The following is a 23,949-nucleotide window of genomic DNA, read 5'->3' as shown; positions in this document are numbered from 1 at the left end:
TTTTGTTACATCGTTCTTAATACAGTAGAACATAAAATAAAATCTATACTTAATTAAATAAATAAAAAATTAATAACAGACACAAGGGACATCATAACATCTTAATTCCTGAGGTTGGTGGCACACTGTAGAAAATAAATACGATTAGATATAGTAATAAATAAAACAATTAAATATTTAAAAAAAAACATTTACTTTGATTATTTTGTTAAGTGACATGATATCACTTTTATAGCATTTTTTGGGACAAACATTATTTTACAGAAAAGTTAAAGCATTTTAATGGACGAACCGCAATGGGATCAATGTGTGTAGTGTTAGTAGAATACGAAAACGACTTAATATCAACGATTTTTTAATTGAATTAGCACAAAGGAGTACAGGCAACCGAAATGGCATATATTTTTTTTTTTTTAACATTAGCAGCCCGTAAATGTCCCACTGCTGGGATAAAGGCCTCCTCTCCCTTTGAGGAGAAGTTTTGGAGCTTGTTCCATGGCATATATATTTGTTGGATATTAAAGTTTTGATTTTGATGATGACGATTATTAATGAATAATATCAAATGTAAAACTATAGTGCCATTTAATAATCTTGCAGATTTTGTATGTACAGGTGTATGTCAGTTTACATTTGTAATACCTATGTTAAAAATAAAACTAAAAAATTATGGTTATTTGTATTAGTTCAGAGTTAATTTTTTTTGTTTTAATTACAAATGACATAAAGCCAAACGAAATTTATTAGAAATAATGCTGTTTTATCGTTAAGAAAAAAAAAGGCATAGTTCTATAATTTACAGATTGATTTTTCTAAGCTTGCCAATTCAGTCGAGTATGACTATACTTAATGTTGCAATATATAAAATAATTGAATTAGAAGCGATTAATTAATTATAAAATAATTAATGTGACACACTAGGTGCAAACACTGGTACAACCACAACTGGTAGCTTTTTTATTTGTTGTAGCTAATGATCAAATCGGAATAATTGAAAATGAATTTCTATAACGTTGAAGCGATTAAAGAGGTCAAAACAGCTCTTTACGTTTCATATAATTCTCTAAAAATTACGTGTAAAAGCCTACCCAAATAAAGTATTTTTCGATTTGATCAAAATATCATTATTATATATCAAACGTATTTTTTTTTCCATATTTTATTTAAATGATAGTAAATCATAAATATAAAACTGATATATGCAATTCGTTTATCGTTATTTTAGTATATTTAAATGCTATCTAATAGCGTTTAAATTAATTTCGTAATTTCAAATAAAAACGGATTTGTAACAACAATTATTTTCCTGCCATTCTTATTGATTAATTTTTTTGTCCATAATTTCTTCAGAGTTGCTCTGCCTGTCACAATAGCGTATAAAATGGATCAATATTTTTTGTTATCTACTACGGTCGCTGACTCCGTCAAAGTTCTAAGTTTTTTTTTTACTTATTTGAAGCGCACTTTGAAATTAACTATAGAAATAGTAACTGTCACGTATTATATCAACAGAGAAAGTTTTATTGCATAAGACACTGTTGTAATCTAAAGTAAAATTTATTTGGGTCAAAAAAAAGCACAAGAATTAAACAAATACAAATGTTTATAGATTTTTTATTATAGAATTAGCAATAACTTTAACGACTAAACTTAAAAATACGTTATAATTATAAAAAAATAAATACAAAGTATGTTATCAACTTCCCGTTTTCCCGCCTTTCGAACTAATTTTCTTTAAATACCAGTTTGTTTTGTAAATTTTTTTTTTCGATTCTAGCTTCTCACTTTTGGGACTATCGTTACTCGCCATCGATGCTAATTCACTGTCTAGCAAGCGTGGTAATGATAAAGGCTCAAATCCATATTGATATTGTGGTTCTACAAATTGAGTTTTAATTTTATATAGCTGATGTGGTCGCGAATCGTACGCGGAATTATCTCGGGGCGCTTCTTTGTTGTAACTGTATTCCTCAAAACGTGGAACAGCTCTATATTTAGAAAATTCCTGTTTTTGTTGAGGGTTTGTGTGATATCCGTATGAAGGCAAAGCTGTGAATTTTGCTTTTTGATTTTTATCTTCATTCTCACTAGCTAAATAGTGATTGGGCTTTTGTTGAGTATATGTTTTGTAATAGTCTTCTTTATTCTTGTATCGATCAAGAAGACTTTCGGGTCTGCTCACAGCATAATCTAAGAAATATTCTTCCATTGTCTTGTCTCGGGCATCTTTATGTTGTGAACGTGTTTGTTTTGGATATTCATCGCCATCTGCCTCATATTGCCGTAATGGACTTTTTTCTACATCATAGTCTTTATGATACTGAGACTTGGCGTAAGAGTCGGGGTTATAAATCTCTTTCTCGATATCGATTGAAGGTGCATCGAATGCTGGGAATCCGTAGGCGGCATTTTTATAAGCTTTCTCAAAATCTTCTTCACTTTCCTCTTGTTTTTTTACCATTTCCGCCATTAACTCATTGTTTGGTTTATGAACTTCAGAAGTGGTTCCCTCTTTAATAATAATTCGTTCCGATTTTTCACGCACAACAGGCAATGACGAATAATGTGGTTTACTATATTCATAATGGCGTTGTTCATTTTGTGGTACACGATGATTACCACGCTTACTTTGAAGATGACTATTCTGTTGTTGATCAGAATGAACGGGAGCATGAGGCTTATGTGTTGGAAGTATGGTTATATCTTCCTCATACTCAGGAATGATAGGTTGAAAATGCTGCTCGACATTTTGTCTCTGATTATGAGAAACTCTTTGAGGCACATTGTGTTGAACCTCAGAAGCGCCGTCATTAGAATTATGTTTGTAAGATTGGCCTCTGTGCTCTGGATTGCTATAATAATGCTTTGGTTCATCACTGTAATATTCTTGACGATTATTGTTTCGTTCAAACTGCGGGTGTAACTGTTCTTTTTCAGTTTCTTCTTCTTCAGAACTATCTTCAGAAGACCCGTCTTGCTGATTATGATCTGGTGAGGGACGACGTTGATCATTATGTTCATCACTTTTGAAATTATAGATAAGCTGTTTAGGTCTTTCTTCATTATTCTCATAATGCACTTGTTTATTTTTAACCGGCTCATTAGAATTGTGTACAAAGCTGTAATGTACCGGCTTCTTTTCAGTGTGTTGTTCATAAGAATAGTGTACGGGTTCATTTTGAATTTGTTTTTCATAACTAATATTCACCGGTTCAGATTGTGTCTCTTTATTATAACTAGTTTTTTGTTCCGAATAGGTTTCTTTGTGATTAGGCGAATTTATATTATAAGAAATTTCTGGACTTTCATTAGGGCTATCGTGGGAAACACTTGACTTTGGATGCACTTCTTCTTCGTCCCTATAATCATTTTGAGGAGGTTGTGTTTTCTGCTTCTTTTTCGGTACCTCAATTTTTGTCTTCGGTTTTATAAGTCCACTATCATAAGACTTTGTGTTTTGTACTACGTATTCCATTTGATGTTTTTTTACTTCATTAATTTCGGGTAACTTCTTATATGTAACTTGATTTATTCTTGGCAAATAATGCTGCACTTGGGGCACTAAGGGATTTTTAAATGTCAAAGGCTCTAGCAAAGTCAAGTCTAGCAAAGGTAGTGGTGGCTTAGTAATCAAATTAACTATAGTTTTCTTTCCGTTTGTCACTGTCGTAATGCTTGTTTCTTTTGGAGCTTGAACAAATTGCAATTTATTGTTTTGTGCAATATGTGGCTGACTCTGTTTATTATTGTGATTACTAGCTGCTGGTGAAATTTTATTTTCTTCTTGTATGCGTTGGAATTTTGGTTCATTCTGCAATTTATTGAAATGTTCTGCGGTAAGACTGTTAACGTAAACATTTTTATTGCCAAAGGGTTGCTGTTGAGATAAAGAATTTCCATTAACTTGAGAAGGCGCTGATGACGGAGAAAAGCTTCTTACATTGTTCGCATATATGATTGGCTGCGATGCTGTATACTGATGTATGCCTGAAGGGGTTAAAGTCTGAAAATGTGGCACTCTTATTTGAGTCTGTCCAAAAAAATGGGGCGTTGCTTGCCCATACTGGAAGTTATGACCAGTAGCGACTAATGGTTGGCTGAGATGTGCCGGAAGGTTTTGTAACTGCACATATTGTTGAGGAAATGTAGCTTTGTACGCTACAGTCTGTGGAGCTTCCACGTATCTTTGTCCATAAGAATCCTTCAGAAAACTGTTTGAATTCTGTACTACAACGCTTTCCTCCTGAACGGGTATCATTTGATTGTTTTTTGGCGCAACGAACGTGGGAGCGTGGAATGAATAAGAAGCGTAAGGGGTGGCACTAGCATAAACACCGACCGGTACATTTCTGTAGAGGCGAGGCCCACTTTCAGCACTTAAATTGTCTATAAATCCAACACCATACGCTGTCTCCGCGGCTTTTGCTGATGTTTGACTTAACGTCAGCCAGCACAAGACTGCTAACAATACCTGAAGAAGAAAATAAAACGTTTAAAATCACAAGGAATGTAGTGTCTGTATATATTATATAAAACACAACAAAACAACTAGATCAATGTAAAAATTTATAAATTCAATTACCTTTCTCCCCATTGTGGATGATGTTGTTAACGAGACAGAGGGAGCGGCACTGCGCCGGCGCGTCCGCCTCGCGCACTTATATCGATCAAGACACACCGCGCTCCATTGGACTTTTTCTAATACCAACCCGTTATATCATCGATACTACATTACTCGAGTTCACAATATGATTCAGAATTAGAACTATCGCATTTGAAAGAACATTACATAAATAAACATTCATTTAAATTAATCATAAGTATCACTCTTAAGATTTTAATATACTATACCGTAAAACAGAACCAAATAGAATGTTCTTTCCTAATATTTATAAGTTGTTTGATTTGTCGTTGATATCCTTTGATTTTTTCTGTACTTATAATTTAAAATATAGAGATTACTGATTAGGAGTAAAATAGTTTATGTTATATTAACAAACTGTATCCTTTCATACTATTCACTTCGCTCGCGTTTTAAGGGTTGGTCGTCGGGTGTTATAAAGTTCAAACTGGCAAACTTCTTGACTTCATACCAAATTTCATCAAATTCGGTTCAGTGGTTTCGCCGTAAAAGAGCAACAAACAGACACCCAGAGTTACTTTCGCATTTATAATATTGTTATAGATAAGTAATTAACCTCAAGACTCTATTCAAATCTGTTTATGTAAACCTCTATTTCGCTCACAGTAAATAATACACAATAACAAACTTAGATTTGTTATATAATAAAGTTATTCAAATTGTTAAATTGGATTTGTCTAAAATATGATTAAAAAAAGGATCTTTGGGCAACCGCAAGTAGTTCTGCGGTAGTCTGATATACTTGCGTCATAAAAAAAAAACAACGATTGTTTAGTTCAATGGAAATTGTATGTATTTTAATTTTGCATTAAAATCTCGTAAATAAAAATTATATGCTTAGGTATTAAAATACCAACACTACTAAGACTAGAAAGCTAAAATTTCGGAATTTTTTTTTTAAGGAAATAGTTCTGGAAAGATCAATTCTAAGAGTGAGAACCTATTTCTCAGGAGTGTTCGGAACGGACCCCTAGTTTCTTTATAAATGAAAACCGATAGTTACACTTGCATTAAATTTCAAAACAGCTGAAAACAACATTTCTGTTAAACAAAGTGCAATGTTCAGCTTGAGGTCAGGGCAGTAATCCTCCACTTTCACTAAGTTGCGGGCACCCGTGACCGTGACCGAATAAAGAAAGCCGGGAAAGTTAAGGATATTACCTTACGTTCGCACACTTCTTCATCTAACCGGATAATGTTGCAGTAGGTACGGACTAATGTTCACTTACAAAACCACAACTTCTCAGTTACTGTCAACATATTAAAAAAAAAATCTTAAAAGGATATTTAAAGTAAATGTCTTCTTTTCCTTTTAAGGAAAAGAAGACATTTGATTTAAATAGACTTCCTAGACGTTGCTCCATTGGGGTTTGGATGCACAAATAACAGTTATTTTTCTACCGACACAGACGCGATGTTTTCCGTCAATGCTGAGTCGAGATGAATTATAAACACAAATAAGTTTCAGTTCACGTATTCTAGTCACACTACGCCTTGTTTCGGTTCATACTAACTACGAACTACACCTTGGCTTTAAAGACTATAATTTCATCTTTTTATTTAATTGTGTTTTTTATGTTTTACTAAATAATTAACTAATTACCATTCTTGTTTAAATCTATTAGTAATTTATGTATCACAAGCTATTAGGGGTACAAAAAATAATAAGAAAACTGCTCTAAGGCGCTGCGGGAATTCTGTCAGCGTAACCTTTTCCATTACGAATTGCCGGTAAATTTGCATAAAACTTTCGAAATTGAAATGTTACTTAAACATAAATAAACAAAACGTAGTACTCATTTTATAAGACGAAAAAATATTCATAAATAATACCAATTTCATTCCTACCTAGTTTGTATCTTAAACTTGATTTAATACTGAAAAATATTTAAGTTTATACCTTAAATATTTTAACATCATAAAAATGTATTACATTTTGTGCCAAGTAACAGTCCTTAGTGCTTATGTAATAAGTACAACATACATCAAAGAATTCAATAAATATCTATTAAACAATAAATACATAAAAATATTACTAAACGTTCATTCCATACCTACCATATATGTATTAATTTATGTAAATAAATAAATAAGTGCACCCAAGCTTCAGATGGTCCAATTTTCATATTATACGTTCTCTAATAGTTTCTTTTCTAATCATTTTTTTTCAAAATTAAATAAGAAATGTAGATTGTACTGAGAAGAGTTGAACTAGTGTAAGTATACAATTTATTCGGTATTGTACCGGTTTTTCGGTTCAGAAAAACTTAATTGCTGCTACGTTTTTTTTAACCGAAACAAAGAATTTCCCAAACTGGCAGTTTGTGCAGAGAAAGCCACCTAAAGCGCTTTTATGGAATCTCAATTAAACGTCTTTATAAAAAAAGATTTTATTCAAGTCACAATAAAAGTTTATAAAAAAATCTATAAACAATTATAGCAGTGCGTACTCTTGTCCCATCGGATTATGAGTGTGGGAATAGAGTAGATTTGGATTTGTCCAAACAATTATGCAATACAACCTATGCCGCGCAGTTGGATAATCTCTCTTTGGAATAGCCGCCGTTATCATTTATAATCATTTATAGACTGTTCGTCACGGACAGGAGGACATCATCCTCGTCAGTATGTTATGCTATTATTAACAAGAGAATATCATAATTATTTCCATACAATACTGGGTACAAATATATGGTTGAATATAAATTCTAAGGTTAAAAAAAAACAACAACAAAATCAAATTTAAATTCTTTCTTTATTCTATATTAACAACTTAACATTCATGTTAACTTATATTAATCACAAACACGAAGTTCAACTCGCATGCTGCATAAACAGGACTGACGTCACTTTTATTTATTTTCACGTAACATTATAGCCGGCCGGAATAATTTTTTACTTTTATTTACTGCGTCATGAGATTCTTTATAATATTGATATGTGTAATAAAGTCATATATTTCAAAATAAATGATTTAAGAAAATGCAATTTAAAATAGTAAAAATATTATGTTTATTATTTTAAGACACCATATGTTGTATGAATTAATTTAATTCAGATTGTGTTATTAAAAATTGGCTTTATGTTCAGCAGAAATTTATAAAACCGAAAAAACACGGTATTCATTTCCTTAAAAATATACCTCCTCAAAATACGAACATTCAAATCTGTACTAGTAAACAAACAAATATTACTTAATCTACAACTTAACCTAAATAAAGAAATTTTACCGCAAACATTTTATTATTGCTTGAACATTTATTTATTTGTTAAATAAGTCTAGTAGCCTTTATCAGTTTAGATACTACTCATAATTTAATTTAATTATTTTTTTTAATAGAAAAGTATTCATTAGATTGGGGTTCTGTAGAAATGGTAGTTATTTTTGTGCAAAAGAAAAGAAAAATATTAAGACCAAAATATTCCAGTGAATAAAAACGTGTAACATAACCTAATGGCAATTGTTCTTATCTTCTATATTATGTATGATAACGGAACTCGGAACACGAGTAAAAAAAATAATTTTATGTATGTGATTAAGATAAAAAAATATAGCAACCTAACAAAATAACATAGTATTTGACTAGTATGTCTTAAATATTTTAAAAGCTACTGTGGTCAAATGATAAATACAACATGAAAATTTTCTTAAGACAAGTTTCTTTAATATAAATTATTCCCTTGAAATTAAATAAGTTTATAGCCTTTTCCAAGTTTTCCATTTTCTTTAGTAAAGATAATTAAACAACTTTAACAATAAATTGACGTGACATAATTGGTCGTGATCTAGAATAATCTATAGCCTATCCCAATGGAAGTTGGAACAAAAATAAACAAACCTTAGATTTTTAAATTTCATGAGATTTGCCAATAATAATTTATGATTAATATATCTTTATTTATAACACAACAGTGTTACACTAAACTACTTTATATTTACACTTTAATTTTAATTTCACTTTAGTTTCGTCGACGTTCAAAACGCCATTTTTTCGCAAATTCATAGTGAATATCGAGCTCTCGACCAATGATATCGCGTTAATTTGCTATCAAATGTTGTTTATTTGGCTTTTTTCCTCTTATGGAATTGGAATAGATTATATGGTATTCATTATGGATTCCTAACTAAATGCATTTTATTTGTAAAAAGTGGGTAAAAGTAGTTTATTAGAAACACATTGTATCATAAATAACATCAATGAAAGGTTCGTTTATCTTTACTCCTACACTTGGATTATAGTATAGTTGGACCGTGACTTTGCAGAAATTTTCCAACCCACAGAACCAAAAATAAAAGTTATATATTTATAAGTTTAAATCTATATAGAAAACCACAGAAAAACACTTATATGAAAAATCATTTTACAAATGTCATTAGAACATTTCTTTTTCTGTTAAAGCTTAGAAACTCTTTTTTGTGTTTCTTTGGGGATCATTCCTGCGCAACATGGTCCAGCTAACAGATTATATTGTCACCGGCACCAAAATGTGTGCAAAATTTCGATTGAAGGGTTTAAATGCGGGAGTGAGTTGAGTCGCGAGACTCACTTTACGATCTCCTATTAACAAAATTAATATAAAGAAATTAAATATTAAGTAATATTGTCAGGCGAAATAGTGAGGGTTCTCCTAAGCCACAGGAACCCCTGAATAAAGCGAATAAGACATTTGAAGCACCATTCAGTAATCATAAAAAACAACGAGCAATGTTTCAAAAATACAGGTTTTTCATTTGACCATTTGTTAGAACCTTTCAAATGACGAGAAGTGTTGAAGGGACTAAAAATAACTTAAAAATTTAATTTTTTATTTTAGTTTTGCGCGCACAATTTCTTTTTTATTTCAAATATTTATTATTTCAAACAAAGAACACCTTAAGTGGTGACATAACTCTAGACTTTATTTAGATCGTTTAGTGGGTGTTTAGTGAAACACTAATTTATATCTTTCTGACATCATTGAATACGATAGACGAAAGAAGAAGACAGAGAACTGTTTAAATAATTAACCCTTAATTGTAAAACTGTGTTAAATTATATTTACTAAAACACCTTTTTCTCTCTTTATTCACTCCCACCTTTTACTCTGAACTCTCACGAAGCTTTCAAACAATCTGCTTTCAAATAGATCTCATAAATTCTTTAAGTGTACTATTAATTAATTTCTTTCTCACTCGAGAAATATCAGATAAAACCGCACTTTACCAATATTTCGATATATCAAGCGCCTAATCTGTTGAAGACATTACGAGTTAATAGAAACTTACTCTGGCTTTGGTCTTTAATCCCGAGCCGCGCTTTGACCCCGTTGCCGCTCGCGTCGGGCATAGACAGGCGCCTCTCGGGCTTGTTGAACACCGGCGTGAACTTCTGCTTGGGCGGCACTGCGGCTTTCTTGCTCGTATCGATTTCTTTATACTCCACGTGGTTGGAAAATTTGACTGACTTAGTTTTCGCGAGAGCTAATTTATCTTTGACGCTGACCGGAGCTTCGTCGGCCCTCATGGTGCCGACGGCTATCTTCCTCACGTTGTTTATGGATGTGGTGACGGTGAATACCTTCTTGGTAGGCGGAGAACTTTTCAATATACCTTCGTACTTGAGAGCGTCTTTCTCGATTGGGACGATTGGAATCTTCTCCGAGTCCTTGTTCCCGAGCCGGGAGAAGACTTGTTTGTTGACTACTTTTTGGGGGGCAGCTTTCACAGCTTCTGAGTTACCGAGTCTTGCAAATACCGTTTTTCCTGGTGCTGCTGTAAAATAATTATAATATATGACTGAAGAGTTACAAACTGATTTATCATTTTTTTAAACTTAATCAATTTGGCAAATACTTCCTTACTAATAATTTAATCATACAGTCTATCTTTCTCAGAATCTCTTGTACTGTACTGTCTAACACATTACACTATTACTTATATCATGAGTGGATATTTTATTAATTTCATAAAACAACATTTTACAGACCTTCTTTTTCTATTTTGCTTGGCATTGGGGGTGAACCAAATCGAATGAGACGCGCCTTTTTTATATTCGAGTCTTCAGCAGCCCTGCAGAGTAAAAAATTTATTATAATATATATTATTTGTCTTTCTAATCATAATATATTATATGTCTTCTAACTTTATTATAATATATGACATACATATATAACATGGCATCTAGATTTTCCAAAGGTAAGTTTTCTTTCAATCTTGAACTTGACTACAGAATAACTCCGTAGACTCGCCGGTCAAGATACACACACAAGTAGCTACAGGTTACTTTATTAGCAGCAATTACTAATTAGCAGTAATTTCTCATTATATTTGAATGTACATAATTTGTTTATTTGATAAACATATTTAACATTCACATAATATTTTAAAGATTAATTTTAGTGAAGAGAATACCTATATGTGAGAGTCAAGTGATTTTGAAATGAAAAGCGAAAAATATCCTATTTTCAAATTATTATGGTCGTTTAATTGATGCAGGTGTGTTGTAGAGAGTCACTGGTCAAATTACCTATGGTCCGCAAAACATGTAAAGAGTACCATGCAATTGTATTACAAAACTCCCTGAATTATGCAATGCTGCTAATTTAAACAATCTAGAAATAAACATTAGGAATTTTCACAAATGGTATTGCATAGGAATAGTTAGTCTTCGATATGTAATAACATTTAATGCCCTGTATTAAATTGAATGCAATTAACAACCAAGATCTTGAAGTCCTGTTTTAAAGCCAGTAACTAACACACACTTAATACAAAAACAATAACTTAATACTTTAACTTGTAGTGTTTAGAAAGAAGAATTCCAGCAAACATAACATGGAAAGTCATTTGAAAGAGGCGTGATTATACAGTCTTCATCGTGTTAATGTTAGCTTATTAGCACAACATATTCATAAGTCTACCTAAATCTAATCCTCCTAAATCAATCTGCTTATTGTTATTAAAAGAATAAAAATACACATCAATAAAAATACATTCTTGAGATAAGCATGAATGCAGTATGACACTTGCATATATAAAAAAATATAGCTAGAGTTCAACATAATCAATGTTCAAAATAATAATCCTTACATCTCAATAGATTTTCTCTTTTGCTGTGGAGCTCTTACTGGTGAAGTATCCTGAACCTGCGGATTTCGAGTGTAGTGCTCCAATATACGACTTGCAGCTGTAAAATAATAATAAGCATACAGACATGTACATGGGATCCTGACCCAAGTGGGTGATTTTATTAATTTTAAAAGCTTTTGATTATTTATATACAGTAGAACCTCGATTATCCAATGCTAATTCTTAATCATGCAAATGTGGGCATTTGCATTGCTGCCGTTCATCAATTTAGAATTAGTGATATTATTAAAAAAATTATATAAAAATTGCATTATTAGGTGTTTTATATTGTATATTTATTATATTTGTCAAATTTTATGCGAAAAGGTGTTGTTTTTGTTTGACCTCATCCCAAAGCACCATTATTCAATTATCCTTACTAGTCTCGGTCTCAATTAGTTTACGTAATCAAGGTTCTACCTTGTTTATAAATATATTAATTAATAATTTGTCACAAGACATTACACTAACACATACTTCAAATATCAAAATTTAAACAAAGCCCATTTAATAAGAACTAATTGAGAAGCATTACAGAAAAGGAGATGGATTACCTAATGCATATCACACAGATGAAATCACAGGCAGAAACAATCATCAGAATATATCAACTTACGAGATGAGGGCTGTGTTACTGTTGACCGGCCAGTCACAGCTGCTACTGGTACTTTATTACTGACAGCCGTCGTACTTAACACTCTGTCTCTTGCTGTACTTTCGTGTACCTGTTTTGCATGCCTGTAATTAGGAAGAGTTTATAATCAGATCAAACACAGACTCGAATCCCAAAAACTTAAATACTATATATTCCCTTAAATATATATTTTAACAGTTTTACATTAGTAGTAATAGAATAGTAAATTATAATAGTAATAAAAACATTTAAAACCTGTACAAATAACTCCTGTATACATGCAGATAAATTATATGTGAAATTATTTTCTTATGCATTATTTATTTACAATAATTTGATATAATACGTAAAAATCAACGACTGTTGACCAATGATTTCGTTTTTATATGAGCTTACCGTAAAATAGCTATGATGTCTCCCATTCTAGCAATCCCCATATCTCTAAGATATTCCTTATTCAGATCCAAAAGCATGTCATTCTGAATTCTGTTTTCCGTAAAGGTAAGGGCGTACGTAGCAGCTACTTCTGACGGTATTCCAGCCGCCGTAAAGAAATTAACCCACAAACCTAGAACATTAGGAATGTCAATAAGTGCATTACATTATAATAACGTCTGAAAATTATGTTCGTTTGAATGAAGACTAATAAAAATAGACAAAATAATTTTACATAGGGATCATCTTACAAAATATCTTAACCAAGGCTAATAATATTCGTAGGCGGAATGTCATTTTACGGAATTTTAATAACATTAACATGTATTAATTATCTCACCAGTAAGGTTCGGATCCATTCTACTCGATACAGCACTCATATTTACAATTAGATATCAAATCACACGCCTTAAACTAAAGTTTCTATAATTTCGAACAGTAGGATCTAAAACTGAATTATTAATCTGCTCTTAAATAAACATACACTATACTTCGTTTATATAGGAAGTACATTATAAAATTTGACATAGACCACAGAAAAGAAATATACACAGACTATATGAATTTACGTGGATACATGAAAACTATAAGGATATGAATATTCAGTATTTTTTTAAATTCAAAACAATTGTTCTTTTCCCAATTACTTGTTATGAATATAATAAACATATTTGAAAATGTCGATTAAAATTTTAAAATACGAATCCGAAAAAATATTCTACATATAAAATCCTCAAAAGGTTTCAAGAGTAATATATAGAATGATAGAAATAATGAACGACAAATTAAGATTGTTTATAGTCAGATGTGACAGACGTTATATCAGCGTTGAGCGTTATGACAAATGACAAGTGACAGCTATGACAGCCTAAAAAGGTTGAAGTGAAAAAATTGAACCATACCTACTAAGTTATTACCTAGATACCTATTATAAAACTGTTCTTGCACTTCAAATTTATAGTAAGTAGTTGTTATTGATGTTGAAAACGGTCACAGTCAACTGTTTTAAAGTCTTTTCACCATTGTATTATCCTTTAAAAGGTAAATTTACTTCTATATCTCCCAAGAACAGCGGCACCTAGTCTCTTATTCTTAAATAATATTAAATAATTACTGAACTTATCTTTTTTAGCTTCAAAAATATCTAATTCTATAAGAGTTATGTCCACTGCTACGAATATACCTCTTGTGGATATTGATCCTACTGGTGTTTTTAAATATATATTATTGAATGTATACGACAAAGACAAAAATGCTGCAGAACCTCAAGTGACGATTGTAAGAGGCTACAAAAGATGCAACTATCATTCTGATATTTATGATGAGGTTAGTATTATGCTTGCATCGAACGGTTCTGGCTGTACATATTATGCAATTATGAAAATTTGATTAATACCTTTTACTAAATAAGTAATATTAGAATTTTATAAATTTATTTTTAAGGTGCAAGCAAAGCTCCTCCCATTAGACTGTGAACCTTTAGGTGGAGGCAGAATATCTCATGATCCAGATAATAAGAAAATTCATATCTATGGCTACTCTCAGGGATATGGAAAAGCAGATCATGAAGTTGCAGCTAAACTAGTCAAAGAAGCATACCCTGGTTACACAATATCCATTAGTGATGAGGGGTACTGAGAAAAACTACTGAATACTAAATAATATCTGTTTTTACTTAAATATAATAATATAGTTGGCTACTAAAATATTCGTTTTTTCATAAAATTGCATTCTTTTCCAGCAATCCAACATGTACATGTGCAAATTAATTAAGACTGAACATGTCAGTTTCTTAAAGAGACATACATTTTTCTTATAATTTTGATAACATTAATCCTTTTTTTTTCTATACAGAATTTATTACAATAAAAATGTTTGTTATTATGTTTTTGTATTTTTTTATCTTTCTCATATTATAAGAAAAGCCTTATAATATATCTTAAAATCACTTTCTTAAAGCTAATTTATTAAACTAGTAGATTTTATATATATTTATTTATATTATTAAATAGTTTCTGGCGTTGTTACGATGATATATTTGTAGAAATTTGCATGTTTCTTCTCGAGTGAGGTTGTATTTTTGAGGACCATTTACCTTTTACCGCATTAATGCTTTGTAAGACACTGGAGATAATATTTCATAAATGTCAATTTTGACTTGACATAATTTATTAATTTGTCAAACGTAAATTGTAATTGCAATTTGCAAATAAACGTTAACTTGGTTATAACTTCGATCCCGTTAATTATTATTATTTCTTTCAATTTCTTATAATTAACTCTAAATTTTAATAACTATACGATATTGATATTGCAAAAAAAAAATAAAAGAAATAAATGATATAACCTGGTAAGAAATTACGAATTCCTTAAATTTAATTTGTTTTAAGAAGATGCAATATATTTGAATAATTACAATAACACAGTAAACCATTATTAATAACAATGTAAACTTTTGACCAAATTATTTTGTTTAATAGCAATCGCGTCGCTATGGCTAAGTTTACAACGGATGCAAAAATATGTATTGAACGTGACTTGGAAAAAACAAACAAACAGCATGTATATGAAGACTTAATTACTCGATTTGATATACTAAAAACCTGTAAATGGATTACAGACAATAATTATGCTAAGGTAAATAAATATGAAATATATGAAATAAATATAATCTTTTATTATGTGTGAATTTAAATGTATAATATAATAGGTGTGCCTACAATTCCCTGATGAGCTTCTCAATGTGAGTGCTGCTATATATGAGGAAATTAAAACAAGAACAAATATTGATTTGTATATTCTTGGTGACACTTCTTATGCAAGGTATGCACATATTAGTAACAAATACCTATATAATCTTTAAATGTATAAATGCCTTTTCCATTATGTGATAAGAATTTAACATTATTCAATACTACTATAACCTGTTGTTAAACTTTCAGCTGTTGTGTAGACTCGGTAGCAATCATGCATGTTAAAGGTGATGCAGTAATACATTATGGACACTCATGCTTTACAAAAAGTAACATTCCAGTCTACATTGTATTACCTAAGACAGAATTAAACTTTGATGTCACTGAAAAATTATTATTAGAAAACTTTAAACTAGATGAACCTATGCAATTATGCCTGTTTTATGATGCGGAATATGAACATAGCAAAGGTACCTAGTTAATCTATTATTATTAAGAATGATCAACTTGCATTATGCTTGCAATTATACTTATTATTTTGACTCAGCATTTTGAAATAGCCATTTGATAATTACTTAAATGTAAAACTGTAATTGTTTGGAAAATTTTATCAATTATCATCAGACAAGTAAGTTAATACTTAATAACAATATTCTTTATATAATATTGCTTAGAAATATATGCATTATTAATTAAAGATGGTTTAGACTTAAAACATTATAAGTTGCCTGTACAATAACACTTTTGTTGATTCTCTAGCTTTATAAGGAATTATGGAGAAATTAAAATACCATTATAATAAAAAAAATAAACAAAAATTTTTTTTTTCTTTTTATTCAGATGAAATTGCTAAATTCTGGTTTCAAGAATATCCTCAAAGCTATTTAGCATTTGTGCAAATTGAAGAATCAGATAAAAGAATTTTAGGAAGAATAATAAAAAATAAAAAAGATGAGGATGTTTCTGTGGAATCTCTCAAAGATTGTATATGTATCCATATTGGATCACGAGGGCAGACTTTATTCAACTTCACTGTATCAATTCCAGGTATTGAACTACTTTTTTAATTTCCATTGAATCAAGAATTGCTATAAAACATTTTATTTCTGTATGATAAATTAACATTGACCATCTCTAAAATATATATTTTTTACATATTAAATATAAATTTCATTAAAACATGATCCATCTACTTTAAATATACAAATTGATGAGATGTAATAATAAGATTACTTCAATTTGTGTATTTGATATTTATACATTATAAATTTTAAAATTAATATAATATTTACAAATACTCTTTTTTGAAATAAGTATTAGTGTATTTTTTTAGTTTTAAAATTATAAATATTATTTTATATTTCTTCATGTTCAACTTTTACTTTCTGTTTATGCTTACAGCACTGAAATGGTATTTACTAGATCCAGGAAACAATAGAGTTGATATCCTAGAAGAGACTGTATGGTTTAAAAGAAGGCGATTCTTGGTAGAAAAGTGCAAAGACGCCAATGTTATTGGCATCCTGGCTTGTAAGCTGGCTGGGGACCAAACTAAAGATATAATAAGTAGGATGAAGAAGATATGCAAAGTCAATGGAAAGAAAAGCTATATAATATCAGTTGGTAAACCAAATGTTGCCAAACTTGCAAACTTTCCAGAAGTAATTATACCATTTATTTTATGTAATATTTTGTCTATAGGAGATACTTATTATTTATTATTAATTGTTTATTTGATTTTAGATTGATATTTATGTCATGATAGCGTGTCCAGAAAATGATCTTTACAACAACAGGGATTTTTACAAACCCATAGTATATCCATTTGAATTAGAAGTAGCATTGAACTCAAACAGAGAATCATTTTATAACTATCATGTAACGGACTATGATGAGCTGCTGCCGGGAAAGAGACATTACTGTGATATAAGTCATGTAAAGGAGGCCACTGATGTAAGTCTCATAACAGGCAATATAAGAGAAACAAAAATACAAAGTGTTGAAGAAGGTAGCATGGATTTAGCCGTAAAACAGAATTGGGCATTAGAAAACATAGGACAAAATCTACAAGAAAGATCATGGAAAGGTTTAGAACAAAAACTAGGTGAGACAGAAGTAAAATCAGCTGAAGAAGGACGTAAAGGTATTCCCCTGCAGTACAGTAATGAGCCAGAATAAATCAAACAACATAATTAAGATATTTACAATATTTAATGTGTTTTTGTTTTTAAGTTTTAGATACTAGTTATATAATAAATTATTTAGATATTCAGTGGGTTTTTATTGAAACCATATTTTGCAACATTTATAATCAACAAAATTGATTTCAACCTTAGGCCAAGTGAACCTGAAATAAGTCAACAGTTGCACTCTCTAACCCACTATTTCATTATACTTTTTGATTAAGAGGATTCTGTGGAGACTTCAACCACTCTTTCCTTAACATTTGCTTTAGTTGCGATAGTCTGAGAGTTGGATTTTCTGCTTTCAACCTTGGCAGTGTAACTTCTTCAAATGCTGTATAAGCAGCCTTCAACCTCTTCTCTGGATGTTTGTCTACATCAGCTTTGTCACTGAAAAAATAAATAGTTCATAAAAATATCCACACTTGTTAAATAGGTATAATTAGTACCACTGAGTTACTAATTAAGTTGTTAATATAGTTAAAAAAAAGTATCGCAAAACACAAGTAAAGTTGAAATTTTAATTATTTTCTGAATTAAATCTGAGCCCTTTGAACACAGATTATTTCTCCATCAATATCTTGGAGGAAAGATAAGAAAAGACTTACGTGAGTATAGAGATAGCCTCCTCCACCGACTGGGCAACATCACCATCAATTTGTAGTCTGTTTAGATTCTCCACCAGTGGAGGTTCCTCCACAACCACTTTTGATGGCTGTAAAATAATAATATTAGTTATTTACTAACAATTATTTTGTCATCAAACTTTTACAATCTATATTATATTTTTAAAATGTAAACAAGTACCATCATTTAATATGTATTATTTAAGTTGTACTTACAAGAGGCTTCTCTGGTTCTGGTTTGATAGATTTTTCTTTCATTTGTGTAATTTGTGCACGAGTAATTTTAGGTGGTGGTGGGGCAACTTTACCCTTCAATGATTCCATTTCTTTCTCCAGAAGAGCCTTTGCTTCAGCTTTCTTCTGAAGTTGTTCAAGACGCTTTTTCTCTTGTTCTTCCTGTTATAATTGTTCTATTAATAATAATATAGTAACAAAAAAAGGAACACAGTAAAAATTTTAATGAACAAACTTTTTTCTGTTGTTTTTTCTTTAGCTTTTCATCGTTATCTTCCCACTCGGCATCCTCAACGATTTTCTTAATTTTTTGCTCTTTTTCTTGTTTGGTATTTTCCTTTCGCTGTCGAGCCGCCACAGCTTTACTGTTCTCGCCTGCAAATTTCTTAGGCATTCTGGCCTGAAAATCGTTGAAATAAAACACGCCTTAATTTTTGAAAATCGCTCTTGGAATGTTCCGAATATGCTTAACCTTAACTGCAGTAAATAAATAAAATAATCGCTTATACATTTCATTTATTGACACATAAAAAGCGCAAGATAATCAGAAATGTTATTGCTTACTTAAGATTTATTATATATTAAAACGGAGGTAACAAATCAGAAATGGTAATAAGTGATAATATTCGTGAAATCTTTTTTTCAGCTTGTTCCTAAATTTGTAGTCGGTACTGACAGATTGATGTCAAATTTCAATTCACTTTAATTGTCAACTTGTCAAAATATTCACATTTCATACAAATAATGATCTATGGCTTAGCACGAACAATTTTATCGTCTCTTTTCAAAATATTTTTTTAGTCCCATTTGCTGTTAAAATACTTGTACCTTTACTACTAGTATTACGAAAACATTTATTAAAGGTTTAACATCTCGCCTTATTGCTTCCACTGGTGACAGGCGGGCTGGTTTATTGTTTGCTCGAATGATTGGAATTGCAATTCAACGGGAAAATATTGCGAGCATTCTTGTCACCATTCCACGCGGTTATGATTTCTACAGTTACTATTTTTAATTCTTATTTGTATATAGTTATAGTCTGTGGCTATATTTCAAAATTCGTTTAAATTAATATGTTGGAATAGCTTTATAGAATAGATAGAATAGAATAGGAATAGCCCAGTCGGAAACTTATTGTTATGCGGAAACATGCATTATAAAAAATATCTTACGATTTTCAGTGGTTGACGCAAGTAAAAAATGAACTGACTCTTTAGTTTATAAAACTAACTTTGCCTTTTTAAATTGTATGTCAAAAAATTATTATTTCGAATCTCTGTTTTTGCCTTAAGGTCAGGGATGCGGTCATTAGGGAACTTTACCTTCCAATTTTAAAGGTTATAGTTAAGCATTTTAAGACTTCGCCACACGATATTTAAAATCAGTTTTCTCGATTCACTTCCTTTTATTTATATAATGGCTAGACTAGCTGCTGCCAGTCTTTTACGTTGCTTACATAATCTATACCTGTTTATTATTGTCTATATTAAATACAAATTTTAGTGATCTGTGGTCAAAGCTCAAAAGTGTCAAATGTGTTTCTTTTGTGATTATTATTGACTTATTGAATTAACATTATTGTGTAGTGTCTAATGACAATCTTCTGATGATTTATTGTTATTATTAATAAGTTGTTAATAAAATATTTAAAACAATTTAAAGGTAAAATTATTTAAGAATTTTATAAATTACATTTTTACAAGAATGGCTTTAGTAGCTTATGACAATAGTGATTCCAGCGAATACGAAGACGATGAAAATGAAATTAATACACAAGCCCCCATTAAAAAGGAAAATGGTAAATTAACATTATTTTAATACTAATAACATTGTTATATAACTTTTAAAAAATAAAATGTTGTTAAATAGATACTCCTGTTGAGGACCCTGTTATTCAAAATGGTAAACAAGAATCCGATAAAAATCACAGTCTTTTTATTCAACTTCCACAACCATCAAGTAAAAAAAAGGTTGTCTTAGAAGAAGACGACGAGTTCCTTCATAAAAAAGAATTAACGGCTGATTTAAAACCCAAGTCTCGGATAACAATACCGTCATTAAATGATGTATGTATATTTATTGAAAGTGTAATTACTTATAGTGTAATTTATTCTCTTTTATCAATATAATTTTCTTCTTAGTTCAAAGATGTGGATGTCCCTACATCAAGTTCAAAAACAAGGGCAACTAATGGGGTAAGCATTATTTGATTCTGATATGTTATAAAATTGGTACATTTAATATTATATAATAAGTAGTTATAACTTATATTCAATTCTATCTAGTTATATCAAATTGATAATTTTTACTATTAAATTTTGTTTTGAAAATTATGCAATATGTAAACAATTAATTAATAATTTTAGAAAAAATCTAGCCTCCTTAATATGCTACCTCAGCCACGAAATGCATTAACAATAAAGAGACCATTGGTACCAAATGTAATTACACAGAAGCCAAACAAGATTACAACAAAAAAAAAATCAACTCTGGTTTCACCGACAAAAACATCAAATGCTGACACTAAAGGTTTAATCAATGAGCATACAGATGAAAGCGACAATGATGAAGTAGAAAATGACTTCTTTTCAATAAACAAACCGGTTGTAGATTTTACCGTAGAAGATATACCTTTAACTGTAGAAGAAACAGTTGAAACTGTTAAGAAACAACCAAGAAACATTGAGTCCTACTTTAAGAAGGATAATGTTGAGTTACAAACAGAATTAGAAGAGAGTAATAGTATAGAGCAATATGATAATGTACAAAGAATAGAAACTACTGAATGTGCTGGTGTGAGTTCTAGCAATGAAGCTGTGCTAGACGATGAGGCTGTAAGTATGGAAAAAACAAACTCTTGTGACACATCTGTATAGTTTTAAATGTGCATGAAATAAGCATTTTAAATGATCGTTTATAAATCAATTTAAAAAAAAAGACTGATAATTCTATATCACCTATTTAATCAAAATCTAACCCTACCTATAACTAATTTCTAATATTTATGAAATAATTTTTAATTTCTCCACAAATAGATTCTAAAATTATGTGGAACTCGCGGTAAACGCAAGAGAGAAGAAATACAACTAGTAGATGTAAACCAACAAGAAGTCTTGAATGAAGCACGTGAGTTGCTAATGAAAGGTCTCATGGAAGATACTAGTAAGCGTCAATCAGTTAGCAAGAAACGTGGAAATGAGCCTACACATCAACAGCGAAGGAAACATCAAATCACATATTTAGCTCACCAGGTTACCACTTTATTTATTATACTTATTTTAGTAAAATATACAAATACTAAGATAAACATTCTGAATTATAAAATGTCATTAAATTAATTTAATTGCATTATTATACAAAAACAGTCTAAAACATCCTGTAAATGTTTCAATGCTGGGCTAAAGCTTTCTCTCCACTTAAGGAGTATGCTTGGAGCTTATTCCACTATGCTGTTCTGATGGTTAGTAGATTAGAAAATTATAGATAGTTCATGATAATTTTTTTTTATTTCAGGCTAAAGCTAATGAATCAGAGTTACAGAACCAGTGGGCTAATAACAGAATGACAAAGAGACAAACACAATCAAAATATGGATTTTAGTTATCTATTATTGTAACATGTTATGTATGAATATAATCAATTACTTTATAAAATTAAACATTTATTTGAGTTATATCTTTATTTTATACTAAATCACTAGTTACATATATATTTTAATAAATTATAGTCTTTTAGCTTTTCTTGGTCTTGGTGGATTCCATGACACTCGGGTGTTGTCTGTTACAGATACTATTTGTAAACCACCCATTTGTAAACCTTTGATCGCTGACTGAAAATATAAGTTTATATTATAAAAGCAACTACAATATTTATTAATTAAAGGTTATCAATTTAAAGATAGGCTTTTTAAGAAATAGATTACTTTTTAAATTTAAACTGGATTATATTGTCATCAATGTAAAAGTGTGAGTAATATTTAATTACCAAAATTTAACCTACACATAAGTGTGAATGTAAAAAGCTTGTCACAATCCTATAGATTTAACTTTTGCTTACCAAACGACCTGGGCCTAATCCTCTTACTCTAACCCTTATTGTTCGTATTCCACGATCTACAGCTTTCTGGAAATTAAAAATAATAATAGAATATTAAGGTATCTTATATCACCATTAATGTTATGTAAATAATACTTACTGTGGCTAAATTTATAGCAGTAGTTTGAGCTGCGATGTTTGTTCCTTTTTTAGTATTTTTAAATCCCTCCATACCACAAGACCTAATTAGTTTCACTACACCAGCAGCATCTGTCATAGTAAAGATTGTATTGTTGTGACTGACTCTGATGTTACATACTGAGAGATCTTTATACGGAGTGCCATCAAATAAAAGATTATCTGATTCAGCTGTAGGGAACAATTCCTGTTTTCTGTAAATAGGAAACATTATGCTATATTGCTATAATTTACTAAACCATACAGTATTTAATTGAAAATAACGACAATGAGATTATTAGTGAAACTTGTTATGTGTTAAATTAAAAATGATAAAACGTACGCTTTTAATACTGAATCCAGATCTATAATTTTCTCTCCTTGAACACCTTCGTCGTCAGCGGGAATACGTTTATGATCAAATTTTTCTGTCGCTACAGGCGTAGAGGTTTGAAATGAGCGGACTACATTGTTTATTGAAACTTTTAAGCTATTTCTTATGGCACTAAGCATTTTGTATATGAGGTTTCTTTAGCATAAATAAGGTTCTATTGATACTTTTTATAATGTAACCTCAAAATCTACCACAAATGTCAAATATTAAAATAAATGTCAAGTGTCAACTAGTGTTACTTAAACGAAAGTATCTAAATTGTAGATAATCGATACCAATTACCTTTTGTAAGTCTGCAAGATTTCAGTTTTCATTTATGTGAAAATTAAACTGATTAGATTTTTTACAAATTTCAAATTAATAAAAATGTATCATATGTACTATTCCAGAATATTTTAATACTTTCTTTTTACAGATTTTTTTCTCATAGACATAGAATATATAAATATAGAATAAACACAGCAAATAAAGTTTTTTATTATAGTCTGCTATGATAACCTGCCCGTAGGAATCTTTGGAGTTAATGGACGAATTGTAACCTTTTCGTTAAAAGTATGTGAAAATAGCAAACGACGACAGGATTCGGCTTCGCGAGTGGTTGTCAAACCTGTCCAAATATTCCCAGGTTATAAAACCTAAATACAATAGGTTTCGCTACTCGATTCAAGTAGCGTTCTCTACTTTCGCACGAGACAAGTTGCATATAAGGTCTTTATTCAACTAATAAATTAAATATTAGTTTTATCGATAAATTTGCAACGAACAATTTTCAATTTATTTTTACATTA

General features: G+C 30.3%; 7 protein-coding genes across 10 annotated transcripts; 3 read left to right on the top strand and 4 right to left on the bottom strand.

Moving 5' to 3' along the window:
* Positions 1 to 1,696: 1,696 nt before the first annotated feature.
* LOC125068135 lies at positions 1,697 to 4,621 on the bottom strand. The gene is made up of 2 exons (XM_047677158.1): positions 4,583 to 4,621; positions 1,697 to 4,471 (listed from the first exon to the last, which is right to left on the bottom strand). The coding sequence occupies exons 1-2, from the start codon at positions 4,592 to 4,594 to the stop codon at positions 1,697 to 1,699; spliced, it is 2,787 nt and encodes a 928-aa protein (XP_047533114.1). The 5' UTR covers positions 4,595 to 4,621.
* Positions 4,622 to 8,672: 4,051 nt separating this feature from the next.
* Positions 8,673 to 13,309, bottom strand: LOC125068154 (uncharacterized protein C19orf47). 2 transcript variants are annotated; one of them, XM_047677192.1, is made up of 6 exons: positions 13,160 to 13,309; positions 12,781 to 12,952; positions 12,367 to 12,488; positions 11,712 to 11,808; positions 10,609 to 10,691; positions 8,673 to 10,394 (listed from the first exon to the last, which is right to left on the bottom strand). In XM_047677192.1, exons 1-6 carry the CDS (start codon positions 13,197 to 13,199, stop codon positions 9,862 to 9,864), a joined length of 1,047 nt encoding a protein of 348 aa, XP_047533148.1. In that variant the 5' UTR covers positions 13,200 to 13,309; the 3' UTR covers positions 8,673 to 9,861. The 2 variants fall into 2 exon arrangements, with proteins under 2 accessions (XP_047533148.1, XP_047533157.1); XM_047677201.1 differs by having other exon boundaries at positions 8,673 to 10,391.
* Positions 13,310 to 13,650: 341 nt separating this feature from the next.
* On the top strand, positions 13,651 to 14,703 carry LOC125068169 (14 kDa phosphohistidine phosphatase-like). Of its 2 annotated transcripts, none has more exons than XM_047677220.1 (3): positions 13,651 to 13,779; positions 13,952 to 14,145; positions 14,263 to 14,703. In XM_047677220.1, exons 2-3 carry the CDS (start codon positions 13,981 to 13,983, stop codon positions 14,455 to 14,457), a joined length of 360 nt encoding a protein of 119 aa, XP_047533176.1. In that variant the 5' UTR covers positions 13,651 to 13,779; positions 13,952 to 13,980; the 3' UTR covers positions 14,458 to 14,703. The 2 variants fall into 2 exon arrangements, with proteins under 2 accessions (XP_047533176.1, XP_047533168.1); XM_047677212.1 differs by having other exon boundaries at positions 13,667 to 13,860.
* Positions 14,704 to 15,005: 302 nt separating this feature from the next.
* LOC125073217 (2-(3-amino-3-carboxypropyl)histidine synthase subunit 2) lies at positions 15,006 to 17,784 on the top strand. Its single transcript, XM_047683993.1, has 7 exons — positions 15,006 to 15,169; positions 15,300 to 15,456; positions 15,530 to 15,642; positions 15,762 to 15,982; positions 16,353 to 16,559; positions 16,914 to 17,173; positions 17,256 to 17,784. Exons 2-7 carry the CDS (start codon positions 15,313 to 15,315, stop codon positions 17,688 to 17,690), a joined length of 1,380 nt encoding a protein of 459 aa, XP_047539949.1. The 5' UTR covers positions 15,006 to 15,169; positions 15,300 to 15,312; the 3' UTR covers positions 17,691 to 17,784.
* On the bottom strand, positions 17,705 to 19,533 carry LOC125073295 (coiled-coil domain-containing protein 124). Of its 2 annotated transcripts, none has more exons than XM_047684188.1 (5): positions 19,433 to 19,533; positions 18,791 to 18,955; positions 18,538 to 18,717; positions 18,304 to 18,410; positions 17,705 to 18,085 (listed from the first exon to the last, which is right to left on the bottom strand). In XM_047684188.1, exons 2-5 carry the CDS (start codon positions 18,947 to 18,949, stop codon positions 17,902 to 17,904), a joined length of 630 nt encoding a protein of 209 aa, XP_047540144.1. In that variant the 5' UTR covers positions 18,950 to 18,955; positions 19,433 to 19,533; the 3' UTR covers positions 17,705 to 17,901. The 2 variants fall into 2 exon arrangements, with proteins under 2 accessions (XP_047540144.1, XP_047540061.1); XM_047684105.1 differs by lacking the exon at positions 19,433 to 19,533 and adding an exon at positions 19,120 to 19,269.
* Positions 19,534 to 20,104: 571 nt separating this feature from the next.
* LOC125074678 (proline-rich protein PRCC) lies at positions 20,105 to 22,228 on the top strand. The gene is made up of 6 exons (XM_047686101.1): positions 20,105 to 20,353; positions 20,425 to 20,621; positions 20,697 to 20,750; positions 20,922 to 21,389; positions 21,591 to 21,806; positions 22,069 to 22,228. Exons 1-6 carry the CDS (start codon positions 20,260 to 20,262, stop codon positions 22,153 to 22,155), a joined length of 1,116 nt encoding a protein of 371 aa, XP_047542057.1. The 5' UTR covers positions 20,105 to 20,259; the 3' UTR covers positions 22,156 to 22,228.
* On the bottom strand, positions 22,166 to 23,389 carry LOC125074762 (28S ribosomal protein S11, mitochondrial). The gene is made up of 4 exons (XM_047686219.1): positions 23,111 to 23,389; positions 22,751 to 22,982; positions 22,612 to 22,677; positions 22,166 to 22,384 (listed from the first exon to the last, which is right to left on the bottom strand). The coding sequence occupies exons 1-4, from the start codon at positions 23,278 to 23,280 to the stop codon at positions 22,277 to 22,279; spliced, it is 576 nt and encodes a 191-aa protein (XP_047542175.1). The 5' UTR covers positions 23,281 to 23,389; the 3' UTR covers positions 22,166 to 22,276.
* Between the last annotated feature and the right edge of the window lie 560 nt (positions 23,390 to 23,949).

The sequence above is a fragment of the Vanessa atalanta genome, chromosome 1, assembly GCF_905147765.1.
Source record: "Vanessa atalanta chromosome 1, ilVanAtal1.2, whole genome shotgun sequence".
Classification (NCBI taxonomy): domain Eukaryota; kingdom Metazoa; phylum Arthropoda; class Insecta; order Lepidoptera; family Nymphalidae; genus Vanessa; species Vanessa atalanta.
This window is presented reverse-complemented; position numbering and strand designations above follow the sequence as displayed.